This window comes from Aplysia californica, unplaced genomic scaffold (genome assembly GCF_000002075.1).
Source record: "Aplysia californica isolate F4 #8 unplaced genomic scaffold, AplCal3.0 scaffold00708, whole genome shotgun sequence".
Taxonomy (NCBI): domain Eukaryota; kingdom Metazoa; phylum Mollusca; class Gastropoda; order Aplysiida; family Aplysiidae; genus Aplysia; species Aplysia californica.
The window spans coordinates 335,184-360,475 of NW_004797978.1; the positions used below are offsets into that span (position 1 = coordinate 335,184).

The 25,292-nt window shown below is 39.9% G+C and overlaps 1 protein-coding gene across 3 annotated transcripts; it reads left to right on the forward strand.

Annotated features, from left to right (window-relative positions):
* Nucleotides 1-21: 21 nt before the first annotated feature.
* On the forward strand, nucleotides 22-24,532 carry LOC101853122 (geranylgeranyl pyrophosphate synthase). 3 transcript variants are annotated; one of them, XM_005108680.3, is made up of 12 exons: nucleotides 24-391; nucleotides 10,514-10,605; nucleotides 12,009-12,077; nucleotides 12,668-12,753; nucleotides 14,388-14,434; nucleotides 16,385-16,504; nucleotides 17,141-17,242; nucleotides 17,976-18,036; nucleotides 18,954-19,032; nucleotides 19,497-19,599; nucleotides 21,556-21,670; nucleotides 24,111-24,532. In XM_005108680.3, the coding sequence occupies exons 2-12, from the start codon at nucleotides 10,531-10,533 to the stop codon at nucleotides 24,211-24,213; spliced, it is 960 nt and encodes a 319-aa protein (XP_005108737.1). In that variant the 5' UTR covers nucleotides 24-391; nucleotides 10,514-10,530; the 3' UTR covers nucleotides 24,214-24,532. The 3 variants fall into 3 exon arrangements, with proteins under 3 accessions (XP_035828380.1, XP_005108737.1, XP_035828379.1); XM_035972487.1 differs by lacking the exon at nucleotides 16,385-16,504 and having other exon boundaries at nucleotides 22-391; XM_035972486.1 differs by lacking the exon at nucleotides 12,009-12,077.
* Nucleotides 24,533-25,292: the final 760 nt, after the last annotated feature.

Genomic DNA, 25,292 nt, shown 5'->3' on the forward strand with positions numbered 1-25,292 from the left:
CTCCCCTCTTTACTCTCTAAACCATAAAATCATATTTAGTCCTCCTCTAAGGGAAGTTGGATGTGGGCAGGGCGACAACAAATAATTTTTAGAACTGTAGACTGTAGTGGTGTTTTGATGAATCATTGGCTTTGAGACACGTTTATGTCTTTAACTTGGCCGTTCAGATTCTTTATTTAGACGTCTTAGTAAAGTCTGTAGCTGACTGCCACCATAAAAGTAAAGTCCAGTCGCCAACGTTCGAAGACAATAGGGCCTAGATCTAGATCTAGATCTACCTAAAAATACTAAAACTAAAATAAAATAAAAATTATAATAACATTGGACGCCTTCTTTTCGGCATCTGGTAGACTACTCGTGATCCTGTGACAAGCGTCGAAAGTTACAAAAGGTGAAACAAATCATCGCCATATATTATAGTAGAGAGTTGATCAGATACTTTCTAGCCTAGATCTATAGTTAATTAATGGCTTTTTAAAAAGGGAGTGTATACAGACCCGGTAACCGGGAACAAAGTCACAAAGTATACAGACCCGGAAGGGGAACTCTTTTGTGATTTCGGAAAGTTTCAGCGCCCTCTTGGCACAGGGCAGACTTAGGTTCTTCTAGATCTATAGCCTAGGTCTAGATCTAGATCTAGACAGACATTTATAAATCATTGATCTAGTTTCGAGGTTAGCCTAGATCTAGAATCCAGAATCTAAATCTAGATCTAGATTATAGATATCTTATCTAGATCTAGATCTAAATGAAGATTGCGGATGTCTTTTCGATGAACGATCGAATTTTCTCCGTTTTTGGACTTGGAGGTCGTTTGAAGTAGAAAAGAACAAGGAAGAGGCTAGCCGTACTTAATGACGGCTAGACTGGCAGTCTAGCCGTACTTAAGTACGGCTAGACTCACAGTCTAGCCATACTTAAGTACGGCTAGACTGTAAGTCTAGCCGTACTTATTCTTAATATGATGGCTAGACTGACCATTTACAAAAAATAGGCCTACTGAATTGTAAATATACATTTTTAGTGTGCAGTACCTAAAGTATTTGTACTTGAGACAAAACCAGGTTCCTTAATGACAGTGCATGTATTTTAAACCTCCTGTTTTCTAATGTAAATAGGGCCTAAGATAAGTACGGCTAGACTGGCAGTCTAGCCGTACTTAAAATATTGATGGCTGAATTGTAAATGAAAATTTTAGTTTGCAATGCCTAAAGTATTTGTATTTCAGACAAAACCAAAAGGTGCCTTACTGACTTGCATGTATTTGAACCTGAATAATAACTAGATCTAGATCTCATGAGACCTGTGTACTTAACAGGATTGAGTCGATTGGGCCAAACCTAGATCTAAGTACGGCTAGACTGGCGGTCTAGCCGTACTTAAGTACGGCTAGACTCTCAGTCTAGCCGTACTTTAGCCACTTCGAAAGAACAATGTCATAATTTCAATCGAGCAGTCTTTCTCTCTCTCTCTCTCTCTCTCTCTCTCTCTCTCTCTCTCTCTCTCTCTCTCTCTCTCTCTCTCTCTCTCTCTCCCTCCCTCCTCACACACATACACTACCGGGTCTGGGCGCTGAAACTTTCCGACCTCTCAAAAGAGTTCCCCTACCGGGTATGTATACTTCGTGACTTTGTTCCCGGTTACCGGGTCCGTATACACTTCGTTTTTAAAAAAAGACTTTCGTTAAAATGTTGCTATGCGGACTCGAGTCTGAATAGTATTGAATGAATAGCCTCCCGCCGCTATTCGAACTCCAACTTCTATGCGCGGATGTAATACAATACGAGGTGTCCATTAGGGGATCGAGTCTGGTCGGGGCGGTTTGCAAGCCAGATTGAGGGTGCAAAGCGGCTATGGTAGATAAGCCGATCGCACCCAACTTGTCAACTCTAAAACAAACGCGTTTGTTTTCACGCGACAAGTGGGGCAATCACCCTTGACCCGACACAACTCGAACCCATCTCGAATGGGCCTCTTGTATAAAACACTATCAGAATATATTTGTATTGTCCTGGTTTTTTAACATCATGTTAAGTATGGTGTTGGAAAAGCTTTTCCTTTAGACCACTGTTACTTTGAATGACTGACATTTGTTCCCTTTGGAAGGTGTTTAACTTTTTTCTTCTTTGATTTTCAACTTTTTTCACTGCTTTGAGCTCAGATTGCTGTTTCCCTGTTTGCCTTTGTTGAGCAGCATTTCAGATTTTGCAATTGTTGTTCCCTTTTGATGTCACTAATATTTTTCCTAATTTGTGTTGAAAATTTTGGCCAGATTGTAGAAACCGAGGAAGGCCTAGATCTAGGTCGAATTGCTTGTCCACTTCACCTCCGGTGCACCCATTGATTGCGCACAGCATTGGAGTTTTGAGTCTGAATAGCCTCGTCAAGGCTATTCAGACTTGAGTCCGAATAGCCGCAGCTGTAAATTATTATTAGGCTATTAAATATCTATGTCATTATTGGGACCCCGGGGGTATGATTAATCAGATTATTATTTGGACCCCCCTTCTTTCCGGCTTCCATGTTTAGTAGACCCCCCGCTGTCCGGGTTCCAGTTGGAGCCCGTATCAGTCCGGCCCTCTTAGCTCGGCGCACGCATGCCGAGCATCAGTCTGCTTGACTTTATGTGTGCATTTGTGGCCTACTTGTAGAACCGCCTGCGTTGGTTCATAACCGAGGCGTACGTCTCATTCAAAACACGCCAAGTTGGTAACTCTAGATGTTCGTCCAGTGGAATAACAACAAATTGACCCACTTAGACATGAGGAGCTCAGTAATATAAGACTTGCATCTCAGCACAGACGCAGAGCAGGAGTTAAGTCCAGGTTCAGTGTGTGTACTTTTATTTTTTAAGTTTGTTTTTCTGCTGAATACAAAGTAAACTCCACATTTACGTAGCAAATCATAGCCTGCCACTACTTTCAGGGTGCCGTGAACGTAGCCTGCATACTAGATCTATAGAGATCTACAATCACAGCGCCGTGAACATAGTCACTGCGTTTTTCAAAAACGCGAAACCAACTCACCAATCCATTAAGTTTTATGCCTTTTCACCCTGGGTGAGAATAAACAAATGCAGCCCATATAATTAATACCTGTTCTCGAGGTTCCGAATATAATGACCAGATTATTTGCACCCTGGGGGTCCAAATAACCGTGGTGAAACCAGGCGCTCATCAAAATAATGAAATCGAAGATATCAATATTTTCTGCCTGTTTGATAAATTTGTTCTAATTTTTGTTTTTTGGATCAACACCTCTTATCATTTAAAAGCATATTTGTTTTTGGATTTTACTGAAAAATGTTGATTAAAAGGCACAACAAATTGTGAGGCAGCGTGATGAAATCAGGCGCTCGTCAAAATACAGAAATCGGATAAACAGACATTTTTCCAAGAGTTTAGAAATTTTTATCAAATGTTTATTTTTGAGCTCAACCTCTTTTATGTCCATATACTTTACTTTTTTTACTTTACTTTTCCGATCCAGTGGCCATTTGGGTTCTAGCCCTTCGGTCTGTCGATATGGCAAAGAATTGACAGGTTTTAATCAGCTGTGCTTTGTCGCTGTATAGAGTGTTTCCGATGTCTGGGGAGGCAGGTAGGTAGGTGCTACGCAGGTCACAAAGTGCTGGGCAGTTAAAGAGGTGGTGTGGTACTGTTTCATCCTGGCAGTCGCACAACGGGCAGTCGGGTGGGGTATCCTTGCGGATCCTATTAAGGTAGGAATTTAGTGGTATGTGTTGTGTTCGCAGGCGAAATATTGTGACTTGTTCTCTTCTACTCAGGGAATTTATTGCATCTTTAGAGTTGGGGGCTGTCATGTGTGCAAATACAGTTCTTCCAGTTTTGCCCATTGCCCATCCATTCAGCCACTGTTCCCTGGTGTTGCATTTGATGATGTTCTTGGCTGTCTGTTGTGATACTGGGTTGTGTGGTTGTGTTTGTGATGCTCCCTTCTTGGCAAGGGTGTCTGCTCTGTCGTTTCCTGGGATGTTGCTGTGGCCAGGTATCCACTGTAGTGTCAGGTCGACGGCATAGGTCTGTAGGAAGGTGTTGATTGTTTGAGCCACAGATAGGCAGGCTGGGCTTTCGAAATTCATGTTTTCCAGAGCTTGGAGTACTGACTTTCCGTCTGTGAAGATAATAGTGTTCTTGATTTTGTTTGGATATATTATGAAAATGTTGGTCAGGTGGAGGATTGCTGCTTCAATGGCGATTGCCTCAGCCTGGTAATTTGTACAAGAAGTACCACATGCGTCAAATAGCTCTTCACATGTTTTGTCAGGATGTTCAATTCTTACCCCAAAGCCTGCGTTTATAGTTCCCTTGAAGGCTGACCCGTCTGTATAAATATGAATTGAATCACTAGGGTAGGAGTCAATTGTCTTCACAGCTGTTGTCTTCAGTTTTACTGGGTCACATTCCTTTTTCACTGTCTCTTTTATGAGGGAGGTTTTGAGGTTGGCGTTCTTGATGTTAGTGTTTGGGGGGAGCTCTGGTCTTAAAGGTTTCAGCATTTCTCTGTTACATGGAAGATGGTGTTTTTCTGCTAGTTCAGTGGCTGTGTCAAGTATTGATCTTCCATGAATCCGTTTCTTTGGTCGTCTCTGTTCAATTATTTTCCTGTTTGGGTGGTTTTTCTCCAGTCTTTTGTAGCGCTCACTCATCTCTACTACAGCTGCCTCTCTCCGCAAGTCCAGGGGTTCCAGGTTCGTGTGGATTTCACAAGCTGCAGTTGGAGTGGATCTCAAAGCTCCGGAGATAAATCGTACAGCTTGGTTTTGAATTTTGTCAAGAGACCTCTGAGTTGGTTTGCTGCAGATTGTCTGTAAAGTTAGGTTATATTCCATGGCAGATCGTACATAGCCAACATATATAGCTGTCTGAGTGCATCCTTGTCCGCTCCCCATGAAGTGCTAGCCAGTCGTCTGAGAAGGTTAAGTCTCTTGTTGGCCTTCGTCTTCAGGTTCCAGATATGGTTTTTGCATGAAAACTGTCTGTCCAGCTCGATCCCAAGCTAGGTCGGGTTTTCAACTTTTTCTAGTTTGTTTCCTGCAAGTAAGATGGTGAGATTTTGCTTTGCAACTTTGTGGCTTTTTGTAAAGACGGTGTAGATTGTCTTGGTACAATTTGCTTTTAGTTTCCACTTGCAGCAGTAGTTGTTGAATCTATCTAGATCCTCATTTATAAGCCGTGCACTGATGCCAGCTTGTTTACTTGTATGCCAGATGGCTAGGTCGTCGGCATATAGGGCCTTCTCTGATTTCAGTGTCTCAGGCAGGTCGTTGATGAAAACAAGGAAAAGTGTGCAGCTCAAAGAGGAACCCTGGGGTAGGCCCTCCTCCAGTACAGCTTTGGATGACACACCATTGTTAATCCTGGTCTGGATTGTCCTGTCTGTAAGGAAGGTCTTCACCCATCTGTAGAGTTTCCCGTGGATTCCTGTCTGTGTCATCTTCCACAGGAGGCCTTTTCTCCAAACCCTGTCGTAGGCTTGCTGGAGATCGACAAATACTGCAACTGTGTGCTTCTTTTCCTGGAAGCCATCAAGGACTTTCTGACTGAGCCTGAAGAGCTGGTCATCTGTTCGTTGGCCTGCACGAAATCCTGCTTGGTTGCTGTCCAGGGCACCGGTTGTTTCCAACCACCAGTATAGGCGGTGGTTGACCATTCTCTCTTCTAGTTTCCCGATGCATGAGGTGAGTGAAATGGGTCGATAGCTTTTCATTTCTTCAGCAGGTTTTCCTTTCTTGAGAATGGGTGTGATGATGGCGTTTCTCCATGCTCTGGGGATGGTGTTTTCATTCCACGTCTTGTTGATCAGCTGGAGAATATAACCCTTACCAATGGGACTGAGGTTGACAAGCATTTCATTGTGAATCTTATCTGGTCCTGGGGATTTGCGGAGCTTCAGTTTCTTCATTGCTCTGTTGAGCTCAGTGAGTGTGAAGTCATCTTCAAAGAGAGAGATGCTTGCATTTGGCGCATGCTCTTTCTCCTTCAGTCTTTTCAGACAGTCTCTATGTTGGTCAGTGTGGGGTGTAGCTTTGTTTATAGAAGCAAAGAACTTGTTGAAGGTTTCTGCCTTTTTTTGGTCTTCTACGATGGTGCCTTCCTCTGTGTCCATGGGTTTTGGGTTGTTTCGGCGCTTTTCTCCACACAAGTTGGAGAGAAGTGACCATGCTTTGGCTCCGTTTCTACGTAGATCAAGGTCTGCAACTGTGGTGCTCCATTTGTTTCTTTTGGCCAAGAGGGTTGTCTGTTTGACCTTAGCTGAGGCTTTTTTGTAGTTAATTTTGTTTCCTGTTGTGGGATTGCTTTCAAGAGTTTTTCGAGCATTTTCTCTGTCTTGGACTGCCTGTTCGATGTTCTTGTTCCAGAAAGGCTTGTACTTTTTCCTGCAACCCCTAGGGATGCAGAGAGCCGCAGCCTTGAGCAGGGAATCTGTTATTGCGCCACAGAAGACATCAACAGAGGGGTTTGGTGTAATATCTTTCAGGAGCTTTTCTGTTGTTGTCTTGTAGAGCTCCCAGTTCGCCTTTTTAAAATTCTACTTGGTCTTTTGTACAAAGTGACTTTGGCTTGGGGTCGACACCAAAGTCATGATGGGTCTGTGGTCGCTACCTATGCCGTCAAGGACTTCTGTGGTGTGTCTTTGGAAGAGGTCGGATGAAAGGATGGTCAAGTCAGGCCTGCTGAGGGTGTTGTGAGCCCTGTGTAGAAGGGTAGGGGTAGATTTCTTGTCTTGGAGAACAAGGAGGTTTGTTGTGCCACAGAGTTCCTCTATGGCCATTCCGCTTTTGTTGTATGTTCTGTATCCCCACTGAGGAGAGTGGCCATTAAAGTCACCCGCAACTATTGTCTTGGTGTATATCGATTCTTGAAGAAATGAAAAAGAGCAGTCATTTCCTGGGGGGCTGTAGATGTTAAAGATTGTAAATTTGCAACCTGCATACCAAATTGTAGCTTTTTGGGTGTCTGTTCTTGTGTCAGTTGTGATGTTTTCAACTTTTCCTTGTATGTCATTTCTGATGTAGGTGATTACACCCTGGCAGTCAGGGCATGTGCAGGTATAATGGGTGTAACCTGGGATATAGGGGTCTGTGTTACGGTGAATAGTTTCTTGTAATAGGGCAACGTGGATTTTTCTTGAGTCCAGAAGGTGAGAAATTTCTATTTTCTTGTTTGCGAGGCCGCAAACGTTGACCTGGAGTAGTCGAAACTGTTCTGTTTTCCCAGTAGCTAACTTTTCACCAGCAGCCTGGAGAGGCACTGCATGGCGCGGGCCTTGATAAACGAGGCGTCGCCCGAGCTCGGATGAATTTAATTTATTTTTCTTTGCCATATTTGCTGGGGAGCCTGTGGGTTTTCTTCCCACCCAGGTCTGTGGTCTACCAGCAGTCCGGTGCATCTGACATTGAGATTTCTGAGCTACAAGTTTTATCTCTCACAGAAGTTGGGCAACGCGCTGAGCAGGGACTGGCTTCCGTTTTACATGTGGTCAAGGCACGATCCACTGTGGTCCATTCCCCGCCACCGCTGTCTCCTGGCGGGCTGTGGGGGGTCAACTTAATCTGGTCTGACCCTGGCAGCATTGTTGAGCCAAAATCACACAGACGAGCGGCTTGTCACGTCCTGGATCCTTTGTGGCGGTACGTAGACGTCCATGTTTAGGCATGCCATGTCCCCGAGGCCTATCCCACCCAGTGGTGTGTTCATCTTTGCAGGGACCAGGAGAATCCATGGAGATGCACAAGGCCAAAGGTAGAGCACAGGCCAACCACAGGGAGTGCGTAGAAGAAGTAGGTGAGGTAGCAGAGGAGGACACTCACTCAAGGGAGAGTGAGAGTGTGTTGGTGGGGGGCATAGCGTCTACCACACGCCGGTGGGTTCTGCCCTCCGCACCTTGTGGGGTCACACCTACTCCCAGCCTGTTGATTTTACCCCTCCTGGCAAACGGGGGTTGGTTTGTTGGCGCCAACGATTTGCCATTTGCCAGAGCCACGTCAGTGCAGACAGGGATCACCACGAGTAGGTGCGGTTGGCTAGACTGGGAGAAGCTATATGAGACGCTTGGGTATTTCTCATCTTTTAAATGAGGCCCTTCACCAGCCCTTGATCCCCTTATGTCCATATAAAAACACATTTCCATTTGAATTTTACTGAAAAACATTGATTAACACTTTGCCGCCTCATCTCGCAGATCGTAATGAGATTATTTATTTAAGTGCTATCTAATCCTAGATTCTACTCGTTAGTCTATCTACGTTGGTTTCAATACTCACTGTTTCGAGCGGGGAACGATGTGTGTGGGTCGTACAGGTCCGGAGCTCCATCCACTACGTCGACCCACCAGTAGTGTCGATCCCTGGTCAGTCTAAATTTAAGTCGTGGCTCGGAAGGCCGGTTCAACCTTCGCATTTGTTTATATACTCCCGGTGCTCCCTTATTCTATACACTCACCAGGCAACACTGAGTTTGTTCTCTTATTTCATGTGATTCTGGCTTGTCGGGTGATCACAGCAAATTATAGACCACACCAATGCTGTCACCTACCACCTTGCACCCCTCCTATCTCATCCAAACATCTCCATGGACAAAAATAGACAGCTTATCACCTCAATATTCATTCCAACATTATGCTACCAGTGCCAGACCTGAACATTAAGTAAAAGCCATGAAAGCAAAATCACGGCATGTGAAATGAAATATCTCCGCAGAACCCTTAACATCACAAGACAAGACAGGTAGAGAAATGAAGAAGTAAAAGCAGCTATCAACATAGAAAGACAGAGAATAAAATAGTTTGGCCACCTGTTACGTATGTCACCTGGCCAACCAGCCTCGAGAGCCTACAACACCGAGCACTCAGGATATAAAAGAAGAGGAAGGCCACGCAAAAGGTGGATCGAGGATGTCACGGAAACCCCCCAAAAACATAATATCACAACTGAAAGAGCTGCGGAGCTGGCCTGCCATAGAAAACTGCATCTCCCCTCGATGCTTAACGGCTATAGAGGGTGAAAAAGTAAAGTAAAAGTATGTAGCCAGGTGACCTCACTTCCTTCAATTGCAAATTCTTGAGTTCTATTCAAGATAGATGGATATTTATTTCATTGAAAGCAAGGCAAATCAGCTTTCAGATGATACCTATAACCCCACATTCACAAAAATTGACAAGCACCTGATTCTACCACCTCATGACACAATTTAATTTCAGTTTCCCAGGACTCGTAAGCTTTGGAAATCAACCAACTTTGGCGGCCATTTCTTCACTAATATTACCTCTGAAACCAGGCAACCCCCACCTCCTTCAATCCGAAATATCTCAACTTTTATATTTATGATAGAATTGGTTATTTTTTAAATTTAAAATGGGACAAATGGTCAAGCTGTTAGATGATACACAATGACTCTTTATGCCCAAAAATTGACGAGCACCTGATTCATATTATGCAATGACTAATTGTAAGTCTTGTATAAAATCAATTTTGGGAAGGAATTCTAAATGATACACCCATTCAGTATGGTACTTAAAAGTACTGAAAGCAATAATATTAATACAGTCCATACAAACGGCCATTTCCCATTTCGTCCCTTGCCTTACATATTTTGTACCTCGTTTTAAATTACAATGACACTATGTAAGAATGCCACTTTTCTCCTCGACACTGGGTGGCTGTCTTAGACAATTCCAACTGTATTTTGCTGAAGGATATATATATGTTCAGGGTTGTGAAAGTATCGCCTTTTAAAAAATTTTCTGCCAATTATTAATTATGTGCAGGCACTAGAAAAAAAAAAATCACATAGGCCTACCGCAGTACCTTATTTTCAACCTGACAGTAACAGCACCAGTTTTACCCTTTTTCATCTGAATTTTAGTGCCTTACTGCAAACTGTTTGACAGAAACAAAATGAAAATGAAAGGTTGTTTTGGGGTTAGGTATAATTTTGAAAAGAAAAATTGATCTGAAATATTGATCAATACAGTACTAATACTTTTAAAATGTTAAATACCTCTGATAAAGAACAGATCAATTGGAATTTCTTCAGAATTCAGCATGATACTTGTTTGATAATAATTCATCTGAGGCAAGGAATAACATATCAGTTAGCATCTTAATATTGCTTTTTTAAGACATCAAAAGCACGAGCTGGGTATTTCTGAAAGCAATCTATCCCCTTCTATTCCATTTTAGGCTCAGTGCAGGGGATTCAATCAGAATCCTCCCCTTGAATATGGTTGGGTCAGACCTTAAACTTGAATAAGATTTCATAGGCAATACGACTCATTGGGTTTACCAATAGATTTTCAGCGTTGCCTGTTCTGAAATTGTGTATTGTAGGCCTAATTAACTTTTAAAAAATATATTTTAAAAAGAAAATTATTCTTTTAGGCATGGTGTTGGCAAAGGGGACAAGAGAGAAGATTGATAAGGGAGACACAGTCAGTTCTGGGTAACATCCTGTATTTAGTCATAACCTTCTTTTTTTCTTTTTTTTTTCAGTAAAATTGTGCTCCAAGATGGAAGTACCAGACCTTGCAAGCGCTGAGCAAAGAAACTCAGAGAAGTCTAAAATGGAAGACAAGCAGGAACGAGTAAGATCATTTTCATACAGAAAGTCATAACATCAGAGCACAGATGAATTTGTCATGGCTCTGACGTTACAATGGAGTTTGATATGATCAAGGAATACAAGTTGTGCTTATTTAATGTTTGAAATCAAAATGTAATTGTAAAAATTTGTATTACAATTATTAATTTTAAATCCTTATTTTCTTTAAAATGCAATTGCAAGGCTGGACAGTTTTATTAAACGTATCACCACTTCACTTTTGGTTTATGCCAGGATAACTTCGAATACTATGTACCCATCAGTGGTAATGGTCTTTACAGTATGAACTACCCAAACAACCCCTTCTTCTTCACTGTTGTCTCTGAACTTGTTGTCACCATTTCTTATACTTTATATTTATAAGACGTTTGATGAAGTGGTACCGTAGTAGAAAGAACATCTTTTTGCCTCTATTGCACCTGTCTATTTTCCTTGCATTAACATTGTCCCATCTTGGCCCAGTGGTGCCATAACTAACCCAGGGTCTGAGAGGTAGTTTTTATGGTTGTGCATACCTCTTCCCAATGAGTTGACTTTGGAGAATAATTTAAGCTAGTCTATAGCCTCATGATCATGTTGCTTTGTTTTGTCACCCTCTCAGTGAAAAATAATAATAATTTTTTCAACATTTGTGTTCAGGTGCACATTGAGTAAAATTTTTACCAAAAAAGAATGGAGAGAACAAAATCTTGACTGAGGTTTCAGTTTGAAGAAGCTGTGTTTTGGGGGTTTTTATGTCCAAGTTTGGGAGACTTATGTGAACAACTAAAAATGATTATTTACATTTCGTTAAAATCACAGTAATTAGGTGCAAGTTGCATAGGAGGGAGTTTCTTTTAGATTAACACGTTTACTTTTTTCATACTTACATATTCATAAATGTTTTTTATCTTACACCGATTGTTTACTACTAGTTTACTCTTTTTAAAAAAGCATCCTCAGTAATAGATGTCACCCCCAGTGCTGGTGGAGACATCTTGTTTCATATTTCCGAAATGGAAGGGTTTTTTCTTTAATCAATTTTTGCTTCTACTCTTTGTATACAAGATACATCACTTCCCAAAAATATTATATTGCTTCTTGAAATGTATTTTTCTTGACTTATTCCTTCACAAAGTTCCTGGTATGCTCAACTATGTCAAATACGTTTGTATTTAAATATTTTAAAGATTTTTAACAGTGGCATACCTGAAAATGGACAGGTTTTCATTAAGAAGTGTCAGTTAAAAATAATAATTTTAATGACATTCCTCCTGGTTTTCCTATGCCACCATTGAAATCTTTTAAGCTGTTCTTCAAAAAGTTTTCTTGCATTTCTCTTTATTATATTGTGAATGATGTCCCTTTTACATTTTTTATTTTTCTTTTTATTCCTTTTTTATCCAGATTTTGCTCTCCCCATACAAGTACATTTGTCAAATTCCTGGAAAGCAAATTAGAACAAAGTTGTCTGTTGTAAGTACTTTATCCTTTGCGTTTTATATTTTCTCTTTAACTGTATTTGAAGAATGCACATTATATTACATTACACATATTATGTGTAAATGCATTTATTAACTCTAAACTTTCTAAAAATACAAGAGCCTTGCTGGAAAGTTTTTCTATCAAAGTCAGGGTTACTCAAAGTACAGGGTGCACCTATCTCATCATATTTTTAGACATCGTCAGTATGTCTGGCTCAGTCAGTAGCCAAACCTTTCGAATTTTGTTTTTCGAGAGCAGTATGGGTTTTACTTTTCGCATTTCTTTATCTATTACAACTGTTCTTTCTCTTCTCTATTCCTCCATAATTTCTGATGCAAACCATTAAATACCTTCTTTGATTGTAAAATGCCCCTTTAAATTCACGATGTGCTAAAAATTATTCTTCTTATTTCACATTTGATTTGATTTTAAAATCATGGAGAGACCCTTTGCCTGTCTCTAAAATTATTCTGAGAGACAAAGGTGGCTAGTTAAGTTTCTGCTTCAATCTCAATAGTCACTGCTTCCACCAGTAGATTTATTCCTTTTCTCATGGTTTTCTTTATTCTTTTTAATTTCAGGCCTTCAACCACTGGTTGCAAATCCCAGAGGACAAACTCAAAATCATATCTGATGTTATTCAGATGCTTCATAATGCAAGTCTAATGTAAGCTTGACTTCCTCTTGCTGCAAATTTGGTGACATTTTAGATAACATTTTATTGATCTCCACATAGAAAAATTTGCTGCAGCACAGTAAACACATACATGCACAGGTCCAAAGACATATGCACGCACACACACTCATTGGTTGAATGTGCAAATTTGTTATTCTAACAATGATCACTATTATACTGACCCTTTGTTCATTCTAGACAGCTTTTCTCACTCAGTTAAGGTCTACACCTGTTTCAGGAACACCTCTTTTCTCTATGATCTGGATCATGCAGTCAATGTGGGGGGACATGCATCTTTTTTCTCTGTTATGTTTCCCTCAAACTCAAAGGCTGTGTGAACACTTATATTAGTTTATTGAGTTGCTATGCTTTGTTGATTGTTTTGCAGAGATCACATACATAGTTTTGTACTGATTGTTTGGGAAGTGGGGCCTTCCATGATGCAATGTTAGTGAAACTTTGAAATACTGCGGTCTGCTTTGCCAAAAATGCATGGATGCTCAATGCTATAGTTATCTGCTTAATACTTACAGCAACCATTTATTTTGTTTCTGTAACTCTTTTACAAATACCAAAAATATGAAGAAAAAAAATAAGGAATACTGGTGATGCATATCAGCATTTCGTTATTCCATAACGTGAGTGGGAAAAATGTTTTGGCAATGTGAAATTTGCCTAGTATATTAAAGATTTTGTTTTTGAACAACTTTGTGTGAATGAGAAATAGTTGTTTTAATACAATTTTACAATCTCTTTTCTCCTGTAAAAATTTGCATTTCCTCTTATTTGTTAGTTAGTTAGGATCTTCATTATATTTAATATTTTTTAACTGTATTCAAAATACTAGCATTTAGATGCAATCATACTGTGTAGTACTCTTGAAAAAAACCCAACCTTTCTGTTAAGTGAGTTGAAAAGATTTGAAAAATCTCGAATTTGTGTTTCTTTTTTGTTATGAAATAAATGAAATGATGACAAACATTCAGTACTAGGAAAAGGCAATAGTACATACGTAAATAGGTAAAGACCAGGGTTTAAAAAGGAAGGCGTCTTAGTGATACCTCGACCTCTCTCAACGTAGAAAATATAAAAGTATTTTTAGGCATATTTGCCACAATACACTGATCCATCAACTCATTGAACAAGGGGGAGAGGGTAATATGTTGTAATATAGGACACAGACAGGAGATGCAGTACCTCTTATTGGAGAATAATGTTCATGAACATCTGTGCTCAGATGTACGTGGATGAATATGATTACAGCATAACTCTTGACTTATACCAAAATCAAACTGACTTACCATAGTGTTTTTATTTTCTATGCTGACACATCACCGAGTAGATGAAGAGTCATCAAATTTTCAAGTTGTAAAAATGACATACTTTTTGTCGTAGTTAGAAAAAGACATGAAATCCTTAACTTTTTTTCTCGATTTATATAGAACTATTTCAAATAGCTTACTGTTTTATCTTATCGCTTTGATGATATTGTCTGTGCCTTCTTTCCTGATTGCTGTCCTGTTACGCTGTGGGGCCTTTTGTGTCTAGTATCATAGTTGAATTCACTAAAGAAAAGATTTGCTTGCTCCATGAAAACTTTTTTCTTTGGTGTTCCTCTGTTTCAGCATTGATGATATAGAGGACAATTCCAAGTTACGGAGAGGCATTCCAGGTACAATTTTTAAAATCCTGATTATTTATATAAGACTTGTTCTGTGAACGTTTTAGCATGTGTATATATGTGAAAAGAGAGACAGAATGAATAGTGGTTATTTCTATCTTTTCTAATAGAACTTGATTTAAATTTTGTTTTCATTTCTTTGCAGAGGAGACCTTTGTTATAATGATAAGAGATTACATATTTGTAAAACACATATCCCAGCTCAAAAGTAGGCCGTATGTTCCTTTTGATTTATTATTGTCCTTACAGACTTTTTTACTGTCTGAAAGTTTTTTGGCTTCCTGGGACACATGCAGTACAAGCTGTTATTTTCCAAAACACTAAACCAGTGGCAAGATCTTTCACTGTCTTTATCTGTGTACCTATTCCCACCTGGTTGGAGTGAGAAAAGTGTGCATAAAGTGTCAAGCAGACAACATGGTTTTCAGACTGAGATTCAAACCTCTTGACCTCATGGTTTTGAGTCCGACAACCTAACCACTAGACAGCAATGCTAGTGTAGTACAAGTCGACTCAGACTAGTTATATTCTTTGCTTCAAACAGCTTTTGGAGGGCTTGAATAAGCCAATGTAGACAAAAAAATACAATAAGGATGTGTATGTACATACATACTTAGATGTTATAAACCCCCCTGGGCAGTGTCACTGACTGTAGTGTCTTTAGGCCATTCCCAAAGGGGGGACATTTCTCGTTCAAGCATAGCAGAATTGTAGATGGGCTGACTCATCATGTCACGCTCAGAACTGTGCCTGGTCTACAACAGGGAACTGCTGCTTTTTCTTTCCTAATCCTTACTATTGTCATTTTCTTCTACTTCTTTTGTATGTTTGCCACTCTCTTGTGACGCGCTATTTCCGGGGTGCCTTGATAGTCGAAGCAGACCTTGTACTGTTGAAGCTAGAGAGGTGAGCAGAGTAAGTCTGATTCCCTGTAAAGACTTCTCTGTTGACACCCACCCCTTGGCGCTCATATGACTTTATGCAGTTGCGAGTGCTGTAAAACCCTCTACTATAAAAAAAAAAGATGTTTTAAAGGTACAGTTGAACCTGTGTAAGACGGAATCGCAAGGGAGCCAGAAAAAAATTTCGTCTTAGGCAGGGGCATTTAGGGGGAGGTGGAGGGTGGTTTCAAAGGCCCAGCTGGTAGGATTTAGAATCACCTGTGTGGTCGGCAAGCAGTGGTCAAAACTTCACACCTCAACTGCTATCCTGTCTGATAATGACGTGCGTCACTCTTATACTTATCCAATTACCACAAGTGCTTGCGTTTCATGGGACCACTGTTTGACCTATTAAAAACAGAAACATTTGAACATCTCATTTGCTTCCACCCTTAGCCCCACTAATCTGTGTAATAAGCCTAGTCCCACCCCTTACTGCCATGTAGCACTGATTTGAGGAACTCTTCTTGGCTGGTGTACGATCAGGGCGGCAGGCATTGGTCAAACTAATTTCACACCTCTGGCTTCTGGCTACTCTGGAAAGTTTCTGTGGTGGCTAGCTGCTCGAGCACTTTCACTGCATTGCTCAGGGCTCACATGGATGGGGTAACATCTACCCCAAACTGCACCCCTCTTCCCTTCCTCGCATAGTGGCATTGCGTTAAGTTTAGAGCCGGTGGAATCACATTCGCGAATTTTGTTTCAAATTAGGGCATTTTCCGTCTTAGACAGGTAAAACCCTCAGAAGGGAGCGGATTTTTCTTTCCGTTTCCTCGTTGGACAGTTTCCGTTTTATACACGTACTTACTTAAAGAGGAATATATCAAGGGAGGAGCAGGGAGATTCCGTTAAGACAGGTTTCCGTTTTACACAGGTTTCCGTTAAGGCAAGTTGGACTGTAATTTATCGAGTTGGTGCCTGTATTCAATTTTGCACATTATTTTATTTCATTGTCGCTGTCATCATCAAATTTTTGTGTACTTTTTATTTTCCTCCTTAGTGACTCATTCCATCTTTGGCGTGGCCCAAACCATCAACACAGCCAATTACGTCTACTTCCAGGGGTTAGAAAAACTTTTCACTCTGGGCAAACTAGAGCAGACAACGCGAGTGTTCACAGGTATATCTTCTCTTGTCAGTTGCGTTTTAAGTGCATTGTAAAGGATATCTGCCTGAGAGTTTTAAGACAAAAGTTATGTTCTTCATTTTCAGATTCTATCCAAACATAGAGTTTACTTGCTTCTTCAAGACATACATTGAGATCTATTACAGGTAATCCCTATATTTATGGAGCTATGTCAATGAAGCAGCTAGCTGATTTTAAGACATTTTGCCTATGACACACCACTGCAGTTTGCTATCTCAGGGTGAAGGCTGTGAAGGACTTGAGTAAAAGACTGTGTTTTTCACTGGCCAAGTCTACACAAAGCAAAAATCAGACTGGATGTTTTGGCATGAGAACCAAGCTCCTCAACTCTGGACTTGTTGTTGATTTTGTTGTGGCTGTTGTTGTAATGTTACTCCACACTAGACACATTATACTTTGTTGAGGTTTTTTTAAGAGGAAGCACTTGGTCCCCCATCAGGTCACTGCAAAGAAATATTCCGAAAAGGGTGAAGAAACAATTTAGATGCTCTTCAATTTCAAATCTGAAACTTCACGAGTGTCAGATCAAGTTCATTACCTACTACACCACAAGGACCTTCCTAGCTTAACGTCCCCGCTAACAGTGCTAACTGATGTTGTGTTTCTCAGAGCATCTACTGGAGCTTCATCGTGGTCAGGGCATGGACATTTACTGGAGGGACGCCGTCGTCTGCCCCACTGAAGAGGAATACCGGATCATGGTCATCCGAAGTAGGTGTCAGAATTCAGTGATAAGAAAATGGGCGAGTGGGGGGGGCCCCGAAAATAATTGTAATTATAACTATAAACTATAATAGTAAAAACAGCTATTGATAATAGTATTAATTTTTAGATTGTTTGTGGATGTTTTACCGTTTGAAATTGATAATGATAGTGATAGTAAAAAAGGAGAAAGAATAAGGATTATTACTGATAATTATTTGTATAATAAACTTAGATGAACTATTATTGTTGATAATTATTCTTACCATTTTTGTTATTATCGTTATAAATTTTCAAGTGCCTCCCCCCCTTCCCAATTATAATTATAACATTGTTAATAGCATAAATATTAATAAAAATGATGATGATAATAAATATGGTAATAATAGAAATAATGATAATGATAATACATGTAATATGAATAGCTTTAACCACAGCAACAAAAATTTAATGGAATTTCAAGAGCTATTAGAAGGAACTTGAAGCCCTTTCTGGTTTTAGTTCTAAATAGATCATTTCGAGCAGAAGCTTTTCTAAGTCATGGATTTGTTTCAAGAGTTTTTCTGTTGTTCGATTTATAAGAACAGAAAAAATATAATTTTCATGACTTCTGCTTTTTACACCTAATATTTTACCTTTGTCTCCTCTAGACAAAAAATACAAGGATATCTGGTTTCACCTCATGTAGAATATATAGAACACATATTTCTATATATAGAATATCTCATGTCTCTGTTTTCAGAAACAGGTGGTCTGTTTGGGTTGGCTGTTGAGCTGATGCAGCTTTTCAGTGAAAACAAAAGGTGAGAGATAAGTTACAGTGTAGGTGTCTTGGAAATTCACGTTTCCCTCAGTAACATTTAGAAAGGAATGCATTTTTTTAAAACCACCGATGAGGAGAGTTTTATGCCAGTAGCTTATTTACTGAGACTTTCCATCATCATCATCATTGCCTTTCTCACCCTGCACTTGGGTATAGGCCACGGACGAACACTTTCCACCTTTCTCTATCCTGGGCTAGCCTCTTGATATTATTCCATGTCTTCCCACTTTTCCATACACCAATTTCTGTGATTCTCCTAGCGGTTACCCTTGATCTTTTACCCTGTGGAGAGACTTCCCATTTTTATGAAATACATCTTTCATCTCTTTTTTTTTAAAGTCTGTATTTGGCCTAAATCTCTAGACCCTAAGGGTATGAAAAGTACCTTAACGTTAAAAAAAAACGTCACCGAATGTGTACCTCCAATGCTGAAACTTTCATGTTAACAAAAAGAGAATGTGCAAGGGGCGCAGGGTCTAAGGGGTAGATGCTTGCACCACTCTCTGTCTCTCTCCCTCCCTCCCTCCCTCTCTCTCTCTCTCTCTCTCTCTCTCTCTCTCTCTCTCTCTCTCTCTCTCTCTCTCTCTCTCTCTCTCTCTCTCTCTCTCAATTCTTCTCTCAATCCTTCTCTCAATATCTTTCCCTTCCTCGCTCCATCCCTTCCACCTCTCTTCCCCCCCCCCCCCCCCCCCACACACACACACAGACATTCTCTCACATTAACACACACACACACTGAACAAGTTTTGTAACTTGTATCTGTGACGTAATTGTTCAGCTCTTCTTGAATGCAAAAGACATGAGTTTATCTCCCACATGGGTAAGGTGTTTTGTCCAATTTCTCAGACTCTGCAAGGATGCAGTAATGACAAATATTTTGTGTGGGTCTTTTTGCAGTAATTTCAAGCCTTTATTGGACACATTGGGCTTGTATTTCCAGATACGAGATGATTATGCCAACCTCAGCTCCAAGGAGGTAAGACTGAGATTGTTAATCTTCTTTCTGTCCAGTTCCTTACCACTCTATTTTCAAGAATGGAGGAATTTTTAAAAAAATTTTCGTAGCCTTTGTGATAAGGACCACTATCCGTAGCGGAGTAAATTTTTACAGAAGCAAAAATTTATTTGGTATCTTCACACATCAACCCGATGGCAGGCAGGTTGTTCAGCTGTAGCTTTTCTAGCCAAAATTCAGATCTGTCTTTGACTGAGCATACAAAATGGATAATTCATTATTTGTGAAATTTTAAAAAACTGCTCATTTGTGGATTAGCCAGTCTTATCGAAAGAGCGATGATTTACTTTATCGATCCAGGGTACATCTGACAATATTGCAGTCACAATCTTTTAGTTTTAAAATGCACGAGTTACTTTTTATGCGAGTTTCCATTCCTTCTGTTTGAAATACCTGATGAATTTGGTTTTCACTTTCTTTTCCAGTATGAAGCGAACAAAAGTTACTGTGAAGACCTGACAGAAGGAAAGTTCTCCTTTCCCATCATCCATGCAGTGAGAGCGAATCCAGACGACACGCAAGTGCTGAGTATCCTTTGCTGTTCAGTATTTTGTTCACACTGCAAAGATAAAAAGTATGCACAAATACCATAAAGAGGGGGGGGGGGAAATATCATGGATAGTTTTAAAGACCTCTTGTGTGGAGAGAGACCTGAAAGTGATCCTGAAAGAAAAAAATGTGGAATGTAGAAGTGATGGTTGTGATTGTCAATGTTTTACACCTCTAGCAACATTTAGGAGGCAGATTGTTTTTACCCTGACTGTTTTAATGGAACACAGCTTCTCAGCAGAAAGGGGAAGATACTCGGTGTACGAAGCCGTCTCACTCGAGAAATGAACCCTTCATCATTTTTGCATGGGAGGGTAAGAGCCAAACCAAAACACAAGAGATGTCAGTAATCTTGTTGCATAAAACACTGTTCCATCGTAGCAGACTAGTGTTCGTGACGTCTGGTCTATATTTATGCCCTGGGACAATGGCTTGTATGGAATATTAGACCAACGTGTTTCAGAAAATGCAAGTCAATGTGAATGCTGGGAGATGGCTGTCATATCATTTTATGTCTCTTCAGGCGTTCCATATAATGCCTATGCTGCCACATCTTTGACATCCATCTTGAGACTGATTTTGACGTCCCTCACCAAGTGGAGAAATTTATTTTCTTTGAAAGTGCTGTAGTTCCAAATCACCTTCCCCCTACAAAAGTTAAGTAATTGATAAGGGTTAGCAATACAGAGAATCATCATGGCCTTTTAGATAAAATTAGAGCTTCCAATTCTTTGCTTATGTTCAGGAATTGCCATTTTTGTGAATCTAGAAGCCATCAAGTTTTTGTCCTTCAGCGCAGTGCTATGTTGTAACAAGTGGAGGTTGTACGGGAATTGGATACTGCTGTCCCCGAAATTTTATGCAAGAAAAATTCTGAAATTATGCAAATTGAGCCCAAAAATGTGAAATTATGCGATTCTGTTAATTTTAACAAAGAATGATAAAGGAAAATAATCAGAAATTATGCGAAAAAATGATCAAATTTTGCTAAATTATGCGAGGTGCATAAAACCACGTGGACAGGTACCGGTCACCCCTTGATGGGTAACTTTTTTTTTTCTTTTTAACTCTTATAGCACCTGGTGCAAGTACATTGTCATCAGGTGTAAAGTGAGTCTGGCATTATTTGATAAAACATACTATAAAAGGAGTTAAATGGCTCCACTGAGCATGGCATTGATTCATTTAGAAAGGTTCTTTACCTATTGTTCCACACCTCACCCAGGGGCAATGGGTACTTGGCTGTTGATTTAGATACAATGTACGAATGATAAAGTTAACAGGCATCTACAACGTATATATCCTCTCAAGGACCATAATGATGATTTGGAATGAACAAGCTGGCCAAAATATTTATTGTGAAGTCATGCAATCTGAACTTTTCTTGAGAATGGATTTACCACCATAATGAAGTACAGTAGCTTTCACTTTTATATCGTTTGCATTTGTTTGTTCGTGTTTAACTCCCTATCTGAGGCAAGCCACTCCCAGTGGCTTGTGTTCAGAGTCACTGTGCCAGCGTGCCACTGGCAGGGGCATGGGCACATTCATGTACAGCAACATCAATGTAAGGGGTCTCTTTTACTGGGATTTCTTTCATAAGATAGTTATTTTGTTTTGATTGAATGATCAATTTATTGTCGTACATGTCACTTTTAGGTTTCGCACCAAAAGAGGGCCATGGTACACTGGGACCCCCTACCCCTCCCCAGATAAAGAGTTAAGTACTGAATGTAACACACTCTCAAATGAGTCATTGCAAAGTCATTGAGGCAGTCGGAGTAATACACAACCATTAGTAAAAGCTTTAAGTTAACTGGAACTAATTTTGTCTGCAAGTATGGCAATAAGCAGAGGGTGTTATATTATTTTATGCTGATTTTTTCTTATTGATGGAAAGAGATGTCTTTTTATTTCCTTAACTTGCTTGTTCAGGCATTTTGCGTCAAAGGACAACTGACAATGATATAAAAAAGTATTGTGTGGAGTACATGGAGAGGATGGGCAGCTTTGAGTACACTCGTAATGTTCTCATGGACCTGGAAAAACAGTAAGTGCTTGCCCTTTGTTTTTACCAATGAGATACAAGTTTTGATATTCTCACAGCGTCATGCTCCTTCAGGTAGCAGGTGTGTGCTTTTGGAATGGCTTGCTCCTTAGCCTTTTTCTTCTGTTCAATAATACTAGGTAGCGTAAACATGGCTTCGCTGCCTTCCGAGCTCATGGTTTCGGGGAAATTGGGGTAATTCAGATCGCTGTTTCTTCACTCTTTCACTATAAAACACCAAATGCTGTACACTTTGAAAACATTCAGCTTTTCCTCGTTACAATGGTGTAAGTTGTTTATAGATCCGAATATTAGGAGGTGGAGAATCGCCATGGAAAGCGAGGCCCCTTGCGATCGGAATGCGTGGTCGGCCAGTTAAAAAATTAACACATGTGCATTCAAATGCTTCGCGGAAAGATTGATGATTAAATACCGTCTCTTCATTGGCAGAGAACTGTAGAGCTTTGAAAGGGCTTTCCTGCAGTATATTGATATATTTTTGGCCATTGGTGTTTAAATAGAAAGCCTTTGAAAATACTGCCAAAGTTTTGAAAGATCATTTTTTACACGAAATATGTAAAATACCGGCTCGAAAAAGGTACCAATAGAAAGATCAGTTCATCTTTTATTTGAATATAGTAATCGGCTTGGAATTATTTTGCTTCAATCCTTCTGCAAAACTCGGAAAGCATGTGGCCCCCCATTAGTGGTGGGCGGTACCGGCGAAATCCAGTCTCGGTGCTTTCTCGGCTTTCTTCTTTGAAGTTTGCCGCCGCGTGGGATTAAACTTTGCAAGCAGAATTTTTAAAATAGTTATCGCCGCTAAAAAATTGATTTCATTTTCGGAATCAGCGTATCAAAATAAGCAAAGTGGCTCGCGTGGAACCTGATTTGAAGCCATATTATAAATTTAAGCAAACTTCGTTTTTGATTGTCAATTTTGAATCTGAAGTCCTGTATCAAGGTCACCCACTGCGTTGTGTGCATCTGACGTCACAGCTGCTAGGCCTAGGCCTACACACTGCACACTTCCCGTGGCCCGGTAAGAAAAAAACCCCGTCACGTCGGCTCCTTCTCAGAGCCGGTATAACCGTTGGTGTTGGCTCCTTCCCAGAGCCGGTACTGGAGGCCAGGTGTCGGTACTGACACCTCCTTCGTTAGAACCGGGAGTTCCGGTACTGGGTACTGGTACCTGCCCATCCCTACCCCCCATGCGGGGAGCACTCGGTACACTATAGGACAATGCTCTGTGTTTTTGTCGAAATTGCGACAGATCACTGTGTTTGAGAAAAAAAAATACTGATTTGTAATTATCTCACAGTCTTCAACAAAATTAGGCTCCATATCTATGAAATAGTGATTGTACTCTGTCCATGTGGAGATGTTTGGTACACTTGGTATTCTTTTATTGTGTGTCAAACATGGGGTTGCAGCTAGTTAGCGACTTAAGCAATATTTGACTGTATTTAAACAGCTACCATTTTCTTAAAAATTGAATGAGAAGTAAAAGAATAGTACTAAAATTCTCAGGAGACATAGGCCTTTCATTTGGAACAGATAAATTTGGCATACAGCTACTTTGATAATTTAGTTTCTGGTACCTAATAATACTATCTTTCCAATAGTGTTTCTGGCAAAATATGAATGTCTAAATAACAAATTGTAAAGATAGATAAGATAAGATAAGATAAGATACATCTTTATTGTCCAGATCCTGGCACATTTTCACCACGTGTACACACACACACACACACACACACACACACACACACACACACACACACACACACACACACACACACATGTACACACACATAGGCTTACAATCACATGCATAATATAAATGAGCAGCAATATAAACCACTTCCCAGGGAAAACTTGTGTCTCAAAATATGATTGTTTGCTTTGCTACCCTTGAAATACATTTTTCTGTTTTTAAAAAAAACATGTATCAAAATAATTTTGATTTTATGGCCACTTTAGATTAAGAACTTGGCCAATATATGAAAACTAGAGGTTCTCATCTTTGAGATTTCCAAATTTTTGTTGTTCTTCCTGGAGAATGTTCCTTCTTTTTGCAGTGTCTATGGATAAAGAAGTAAACCTTCTAAATGACCAATCTCATGTCAAAAAGAGCGTTAAACTTAAATAACAACTTGAACTCCTCTTGGAATATGTTAAGAATTTTGTTCTTTACAAATATTTGTTATGTTATGGTTAGACTCTTCTCCTTAAATGTAAAGGATGTGAGTTCGATTTCAAGTTGAGCAGATATTTTATTGTGTATCTTTGTACCTTCCTGAAAGATGTGTCCCACTTATCCCAGGTTGACTCTGACAAGCAGAGTATAAGCAACTTGATTCTTTAATGATTTTAATTTTGTCAATAGGGGGTTACAACGTTCTCTAAAAATGACATCAAACAACACTGATCTCTTTCCCAGATTGGTGCAGGAGATAGCATCTCTGGGAGAGAACCCATACCTGACAGGACTTGTCTCAGAACTGAGGAAGATCTACACCCTAGTGGCTGGTTCCAGCTCATAGCAGAGAAGGGAGGACTAGTGCACTTTTGTATATAGCAACAACCAGTGCAATGACCTCACTTGGCTGAGGACTGCGATATTACTGCCTCCAACTACAAGTGAACAGCTTTAAATATTGTCAATTGAAATGGGAGAATTTCGTTGATTTAATGTAATTGGAAAGCATAATTTGTGACAACCGTAGACTTTTTTTTTACTCTTTAGGACAAGGCGAGGATGTAACCTTACTTTTATTAATTTTTAATTTTGAAGAATTAATTAATTTGTCCTTGGAGATGTTCCTGTATGTTTTTTTATTCACTCCCCCCCCCCCCCCCCCCCCCCCCACCACCACCACCTTATTTTGTTCCTTCTTCCGCACCCGCTCCTCTCTCCTTGTTTTTGGGTCGTCAACTTCCCTGATCAGGTTAACTCACTGTGAGGTTTTATTATGACAATATGGATACAGAGGAAAGGTTTAGAAAATAATCAGATTTTGTGTGATATACAACAATTCACTGGCTTGTAGTTGGAGTACTCTCCTTGATCAGTGATGATTATATTGTCTGTTTGGTCATTCTTCTCGCTTCTTCATATTGTGACCTGTGTTCATTCCAGTAGTCACTTGAAGTTAATTTTAACCAAATGATATTTGATACTTCATGTACATGGTAGGTTTTCTATGTTTTGAAAATTGTTTTTATGATTATTCTTTTACGTCTGATGTAAGGGTTGTCTGCATGGAGTCATTAGCTGAAAATGACTAGGAGAACATTCCTACTGTCAGAACTGAGCACATGAGAACTATGGACTTCTGTACTTTGAAACTTGTGGCAGGCTAAGCATCAGTATCCTTTCCCATCATATTTTCTTACTAAAGGTGACTTTCCCATCGCTGTTCAATCACTGGCATGCATCTGGGTACAAGACTTGTAAGACTTTGAAAGGACTGTGTAGCACCATACTAGAGTATTAACACAGATTCTTTCTCTCCAGGTAAATCATTAGTTCGGCCCCTGCAAAAGTCTTTTTTTTAAAGTACCTGTTTAAGACCCCACTACTTGAACGTAAGTCAACTGATTGATGGGTAAAAAGCTCAGT

Excerpts from the sequence above, each read along its gene's own strand:
- LOC101853122 (XM_005108680.3), top strand. The coding sequence starts at position 10,531 with ATGGAAGTACCAGACCTTGCAAGCGCTGAGCAAAGAAACTCAGAGAAG. Across the intron at positions 18,037-18,953 it reads CTTTTCAGTGAAAACAAAAG|TAATTTCAAGCCTTTATTGG; the intron begins GTGAGAGATAAG and ends GTCTTTTTGCAG. Across the intron at positions 21,671-24,110 it reads CTCATGGACCTGGAAAAACA|ATTGGTGCAGGAGATAGCAT; the intron begins GTAAGTGCTTGC and ends TCTCTTTCCCAG.